Source organism: Eurypyga helias, unplaced genomic scaffold, assembly GCF_000690775.1.
Source record: "Eurypyga helias isolate BGI_N326 unplaced genomic scaffold, ASM69077v1 scaffold7847, whole genome shotgun sequence".
Taxonomy (NCBI): domain Eukaryota; kingdom Metazoa; phylum Chordata; class Aves; order Eurypygiformes; family Eurypygidae; genus Eurypyga; species Eurypyga helias.
Genome location: NW_010262295.1, coordinates 25,014 through 32,568, shown reverse-complemented (window position 1 = coordinate 32,568; position 7,555 = coordinate 25,014). Strand labels below are relative to the sequence as shown.

At 46.3% G+C, this 7,555-nt stretch overlaps 1 protein-coding gene across 1 annotated transcript in view; it reads right to left on the bottom strand.

Annotated features, from left to right (window-relative positions):
- PIGQ (phosphatidylinositol glycan anchor biosynthesis, class Q) overlaps nt 1–7,555 on the bottom strand; it is a 29,626-nt gene that overhangs the window by 1,229 nt on the left and 20,842 nt on the right. The window contains 1 exon segment of the mRNA XM_010155669.1: nt 4,515–4,576. Coding sequence (XP_010153971.1) covers nt 4,515–4,576 — 62 coding nt within the window.

The window sequence follows — 7,555 nt, the reverse complement described above, 5'->3', positions numbered from 1 at the left end:
CGTGGGGCAGCCCATGGTGAGGCGGACTGTGCCCTGCAGCCATGGAGGGTCATGGGGTGAGCAGAGACCCGCCTGCAGCGCAGGGAGGACCCCACACTGGAGCAGGGGGATGCCCAAAGGAGGCTGTGACCCTGTGGGCAGCCCATGCTGGAGCAGGCTCCTGGCAAGAGCTGTGGCCTCATAGAGAGAGGCTGGAGCAGGGGGCTCCTGAAGGTCTGCACCCTGTAGAGGTGACCTATGCCAGAGCCATTTGTGAAGAACTGCAGCCCATGGGAAGGACTCACAAGGGAGAAGCTCATGGGACTGTCTCACATAGGAAGGACCATCTTCCATGGGAAGGACCCCACGCTTCTTTTCAATTCATCTTCTTCCGATTTGATTTCAACCACCATCACAAGAATTATGTCTGGAGCCTCTGCCTAGGAAAGCTTGTGGCCTCCGATTATGGTCACAAAGTTGCTATATTGGTCTTTTGGAAGAAGGAGGAGGCAGACAGATATGTTAGCAGGACAAGGGGCGACAGAAGCACATCAGACCTTGGAGAATCTCATTTCAGTGAAGCATTTCAGAGTAGGTGAAGTCCAGAAGATTGATCCAGTCTGGCCAAGATCTGATGCATGAAAAGGATGCACAGCAATAGATTGTCTCCAAAAGAGGAAACAGATTACACAGAAACGGTGGATTTCAGAAAACAGACCATGAGACGATGAGGTGAGACTGACAGAGCTAGAGGAAACCTGGACAGTGGAGAGAACTGGAAGGACACCCTCCTCTAGTGAAAGAGTCCAGCTATGCTGGAACGAACCAAGCAGCTGCATTCAAGGAGACTATGAATCACAGTAGAAAATCCAGCCACAAAACTGAAAGAGACAGCAAGCCCCACGCAAACAGTCACTACTTTGTCAAAAGCTCAATATTTTTTTGTCCACTGAAGAGCAACCATTTTTCTGGGAGTTTGCATGTACCACCAGTTTGCTTCAGCTGTCTGGTGCTCACAGAGAGGCTGGGGAAGAACTCAGTGTGCCTACAAAGACAGAGGTCTGGGAAAGGGTGATTAAGCAAAGAGGTCATTAGAATGAGTCCGAGACCTTTGTCAAATGAGTTTCAAATCAGAAGTGTGGCCAGTTGGTCGAGGGAGGGGATTCTCCCCCTCTACTCCGCTCTTGTGAGATCTCCTCTGGAGTTCTGCATCCAGCTGTGGAACCCTCAACATCAGAAGGATATAGACCAGTTGGAGCGAGTCCAGAGGAGGCCATGAAGATGCTCAGAGGGCTGGAGCACCTCTCTTATGATGAAAGGCTGAGAGAGTTGGGCTTGTTCAGCCTGGAGAAGAGAAGGCTCCGGGGAGACCTTATTGCAGCCTTCCAGTACCTGAAGGGGCTACAAGGAAGCTGGGGGGCACTTTTTACAAGGGCCTGTAGTGACAGGACAAGGGGTAACAGGTTTAAACTGAAAGCAGGGAGGTTTAGATTAGATATCAGGAAGAAGTTCTTCCCGCAGAGGGTGGTGAAGCACTGGGACAGGTTGCCCAGAGAAGCTGTGGATGCCTCATCCCTGGAAGTGTTCAAGGCCAGGCTGGATGAGGCTTTGAGCAAACCTGGTCTAGTGGAAGGTGTCCCTGCCCATGGCAGGGGGTGGGACTAGATGGTCTTTAAGGTCCCTTCCAACCCAAACCATTCTATGATAAGGAGAAAATGCCTGTACACAAAAGCATCCGCACGTGGCTTAGGAAAAAGGCCGGGGCAGCAGCTCACACAGGCTGAGGGAAGCCAAGGACCAGCCAGACCCAGGGCGGTCCAGCTGTGGGACACTCGCTCATTAGTGAGTATTAAACGGGTCCCGAGCAGGTTCAGAGGAAGTGAGTTCTGAATGCGATCAAAATGAACATTGGTACCAGCAACGCAGGAGCAGAGCTCACACCACCTGAGGAACGTCTAACCCAAACTCACGCAGCTCATACTTTAAACACACTCCTACAGCCTAAAGGCCAAAGACTGACCGCAGCATTTATGGGACATTCTGCATCCCTATCACCAACCTCATCACACTGTGGTCACGGACAGCTAAAAGAAGGAGAAAGAGAAAAGAACAAAGATCAAAGAAACCTGCTCCCAAAACCTGAGTAACTATTTCTGCCTGTTTCCTCAGCTGTAGGCAAACCGGTATGTTTTAAGTGAAAACACACTGGGGGAGGATAGGAACTGCTGCTATACAAGGCAGATTCACAGTGTATGTTCCTTTGACTATTAGCTACGTGGGCTGGAAGGTTTGGACACACCATTTCTCACTGAAAATCATCCCGAGGCAGCAGGGTGATACAGAGCGGTAACACTTGCCTGCCGAGAAATAACAAGAGTAAAACAAACGTTTGCTTTTATTAAGGAAGTGGCAACGAGTTCCTTTTGTGCAATTTCTGTAGTCCAAAGCTATAATATACCCTGATATAATATACATCCTTTGTGTCATAATGGAGCTGTTACTTTTTCCCTTCCTCTTTTGCTTAACCTCTTTCAAAGCAATTGCTGTGGAAGACGACACTTCTAGCAGAAGGTAAACAGATGAATCAACCTCATCCTGTCTTCTCCCTGGGCTATCAGTTCAGCTGAGCCACGCTGCCAGAAATATTTCTTCTTGTGCACCAGAAGAAATGATTCTATACCCTAATGAAAATACTGAACTATGTAAGACTTCCTGGAGAAAATTAAGTAGCACTTGGAATGGAAATATCAACCCCCACCCTCAGCCTGCCTGTGTCTGAGTTTGCATTCCAGTGACTATCTTAAAAATAAAGAATAATCACTTGGCTGAACCACAAGCTGAATGTGAATGCTCAAAACTAGCATTATTGATTTCTAATCCGTTCCCAGCACCCCAAAGGACAGCTGTGACTGTATCAGTCACCTACAGCTTAAACAATTTTGGGCACAGTTCCACACACACGGCCATCAAGTGTGGCTCCAGAGGGCTACCATACAGGGAGGGGGCAAAGCCACTGTGAAATTTCTAGAAAGTAACATCATCATGTACCAGAAATAAGAATTTTAGCATGTCACTTAAAAGAAGGCTTTTTAGATTGTCCTCTCAAAAGACCTATCAGCAAGCGGAATATTCAGCAGCATTTCTGACAAAAGCCCATTTTTCATTTCCACCAGCACAAAGAGAGCAAAAAAGTGCCTTTACTGATGTGCTACTCATTATTATTTGAACAGAAGACCAAGAGAGACATCCACTAAAGCCCTTCCACCTCTTCACATGATGACTTATTCTAGATAGCAAATAGATCTTTCTGCAGTGGTCCAAGGAAAATTCATCATTTTCATATGACTCACTGCCTCTGCTCTCTAAGTCATGATCTTTTTCCTCTGGAGAAGCTATCCACCTCATCTCACAAACACACACTGATGCCAAATTCTCTGCTCAGCAGCTCCTGCGCTTTATCTTTGGTGTTCAGTTTCCTTTTTATGGAGTCTTCCAGCCATGGAGAAGGACAGGTTTTGGTTCTTACATCACCCCCCTACTGAAAGGCGGGAACAGGGAAGACAGCATGCTTTGGACATGCTGCCTTTGGCCTAGAAGACATCTGCTGAAAGGATTCCCTTTTGAATTGCTGCTCACTGGTGTTCCACTTCCGTGCTAATCTGACCTCTGCTGAAATAGGGCTGGACCGGTGATGGAAAAAGCAAAAGAACTGGGAAGCCACACATTCCTCCCCATGCACTCCCCCACAGTCCAAATGGTTTTTTTAATAAATTCTACATGCTGCTCGCAGACTTTCCTTCTAGGATGCAGACAGCAAGAAAAGCGCTCCTGTGATACGGCAGGCAAAGTCAGGAAATGGAAATTTCACAACTTCTCCTGAAGGCATAATGAGCACCTCCCTGCTACCATCACATCATTTCTTTCTAGAGAAACATTTCTGTTAGTATCTCTGATGACAGAGCATGGAAATGTGAGGTTTACAAAAGCCCAGGTAACCTTTTGCTATGCATCTTGCCAGAGCAAGTCAGAAGAATGGCCCTTCCCTCTCTTGTCTCGCTCACGCACTCATCCCACTGGCATCATGGAGCAGCCCAGGCTTTCAGAACATCTGGAGGGGAACACCTTCTACAGTCCTTAACTGTCTTTTGTTCTGGATGGCTTAGCTGCCTTCTTTTGCTTCTCTCAGTGCTCAGCAATTATTAAAGTGAAGCTGCATCGAGCCAAAAAACGACAAGAAGTCCCAATTACAGAAGCAACAGAGCTTCATATTTCTCATCTCTTTCACATTTCATTTCACATCATACAAGATACTGCACTTTCTCTCAACAGAGGACTGAAGCAGGCTATTAGAAAGAAGAGAAAGCATCGGCCAGTCATTGCAATGTGAAATGTATTTCCCTTGTTTCAGCATTTCACAGCTATTTTTAAAGTGGAGCCTTTCAGTGTGACCAGTTTCAGAACTGCTACAGAAGAGAGAAGGACCTTGGGGCGAGTCTGAGGAGAAGCCTGCAGCAGAAAATGCACAAAGGGCTTACCTGCATGAGGAGTCGAAGAGGTTTTCCATCCTGCTGCTCAAGGACTCTGAACTTCACACCAGCTGAAAAGAAACAAAATAAGGAACCCAAATCTATGCTGGAGAAAAGCCCATGCCATTTGCCACTCAGCTCTGTTGGCTGAGCACCAATTTCCTAGAAATGGCGTCTTTCACCTTTCTTGATTTGTGAGCCCTTACACATCACAGATTGTCTCCACAGTGGTTTTAACATAATGACAAACAATGTGTTTGTCTCAGCTCTGTTAAAAGCAGCCCTCCGACTTCCAGCTGCACAACGCGGTCCTAGAGAAATCACAAAGCCTAGAAATCGGACAGCCAGACCTGATGATGGCAAAGTGAAAAATCTCTCTCTTTTCCCAAACTTCCATCAGAACAGGAACTCCATGTTAACAGCAGGCAGAGAACTCACCTTTAATTTGTGCCCATGTGATACAACACGTGCAAATCTTTCCCTCTTTCAGCCCTCTTTCTTTTTCCCTCTTTCAGAGGAAAGCGGCTGGCCTGGAAGCATTCAAGACCTTTCAAAGGTGCCTATTAAGCCCAGCATTCACATCTTTTTAACACGCTACCAACCCCACCAAACCTGCCACTTTTGTATTTCCTCTTGGACTTGCTACATTCCCAATACTGTAAAGATAAATAGGAAAGATTTCGGATTCCAATTGTGACATAGTGCACATGAACATTTAATGCAATGTTTCAAAGGCAACAGCTAGGATCGGGGAGGCATTTTTCTTTGAAAGATCTCAAATCACTTCACAGTAATAAAACCAGTCCATCTTCTGCAAACCTGTACCAGCCAAGTGTGCCCCATTATCCCTTTCTACAGGAAGGAAGATGAGGCAAGAGTAAAGAAGTGATCAGCCACAGATCAGTGACTCAGGCATACAAATAGAAATAAAACTCTTCAGCTGTGTAAACCCCATCCCTACAGTATCTATGTGACTCTTGCACATTTAAAAACCAAAACATTTTCTCTTTTTCCTCAAGCTTTGGATTTATTAAGCCTTTTCTGTACAGGACAAGAAGGATTTATCTGCATTTTGCTGGATTACATTGAAACATGGGCTTCCCCAGTGGCTTCAAAAAGATGTTTGAGTAGCCTGGGTCTCAATAAGCAAATATACTGGATGACAGAAAGTGTGCAATGTGATTCACTGAGTTTTGGCTAAGGGGAATAAGTGTCCCAGCCACTCCAGGAACTACTTTTCAGGCAGGCAATGCCAGAGAGAGACAGAAACAAGTGGGCACTGAAGTTTCATGTACACAGTTGAGCACTCTGGTGCCTTATCCTAGGAAGAGTACATTAGACCAGAAAATGCTGCTTCTGAAGGTCATATCCACACACTTCCCTTCTACAGCTGCAAGGCAACAATCTCTTAATTAGATTATTTAATTCTTCAAGAGTCGTGCTTGTATTTTCTTAGCAGTGTACAAAAGGGCTATAAATTTACTTCAGAATGACCTATAGATTACTACAATGCTGAGGAGTCTGAACAATTCACGTCACAGAAAAAGCAGGAGGGCTTGATCTACTGCAGATCATGCTCGCAGAGAACCACCCTAAACTATTCTGTGACTGCCAGCCAACCCTAGAGCCCAGGGTTCTGCTTTTTTGTGTACACCAGCATCATCAATGGCACAAGAGAGGTCAGGCCATGAACCCATTTGCTTTGCTTCACAAGACAGTGCGTTAACGCGAGCTCACTGCTCGGCTGTATTCCAGTACTCATGGAGGCACCACCGTGACACATCCTACAGAACCCTGACAAATCCTGCCCCAAAGTGATATGAGGGTCTCTGTATTGGGCAGGAGGGAAGTGCAGAGACAAGGAACTGACCTATGCACGATCAAACAGAACACTGGTGACTTGGGTGTGGGCAGAGCCCGAGATCCCTGAACCTCACTGCTGCTCTTTACTTCACACTCTAAAGAAACATCATTTTGTGTTTGCCACCCCAACCAAGGTGGCATCCCTTGAGCTCCCACTGGGCAGACAGAACTCTGGCAGAGAGGACACCAGCTTCGACACATTGGCAAAAGGCTTTTTGAAGTCTGAAGCATTTAGCTTCTGGTATGTGGGAAGAAAAAAAATGAAGAGTTGTTTCTGGTGTGTAGATGGATCATTCATCTCCCCCAGCCAAGACTTCATCAACATAATACTCTGTCAATTCAGAAACTGTGTCAAAGAATTTGGATGCCAGATGCCACCACTGAACTGAGTTGAACTTAACCACCGCACTAAACCCTTGCTGACAGGGAAAGCTACCCATTCATGCTGGTAGAGCCATCGTTATGATGCCTGTAAAATCAGCTGCCGTAACACATGCCAGAGGATGCCTTAGCCAAATTCGGAGTCTGAAAAAGAAGGCAAAACCTAAGCAGTGAGGACATGAAGTGATGTGTACTCTCTGTAGTCCTTTGAATTTGATTCAACTGCTCCATCTGTTACCACTCCCATGACACATTCTTGTCCTGGGGCAGGAATACAGGCTGCTGAAATTCTCAGAGATGCCTCTTCATCTAGGCAGCATGGCACTGCCATGGTCTCTTTCTTAGAATGTGTAAGGGGAGCAAAAAAACCGCCAACAAAGAAAGTAAGTCAGGTAAACTCAACTGAGAAGATAGCCCTCTGCCTGGGTGAAGGCTTACTACCCTGCAGAAGGTAGCTGGCTGAACGAAACTAAGGAGAAGTAATCCAACACTGATGGCAATATATGGCCTTACATCCCTCAGTGCCAACAAGATTTCCTTCTGCCCTCTGACCTGCTGTTTACTGGGTCAGTTTTCTTCAGCTGCATCTCCTGTTCTCCACAGACAGCCCTGAAGGGCTAAGAAGTTTCTGCCAGCAAATTCATTGGAACCTGCTGAAGACACACATGGAAAAGCAACAGAGCTGGTAACATCGCTCAGCTCTACTTTCCCAAAATCTAGCCTGGCATCGCTCCAACAGACAAAGCTGTTATCGGTTGCTTCAAGCTTCCTTGGCATTTGATGACTAGCCTTGGTTTAGTGATGAT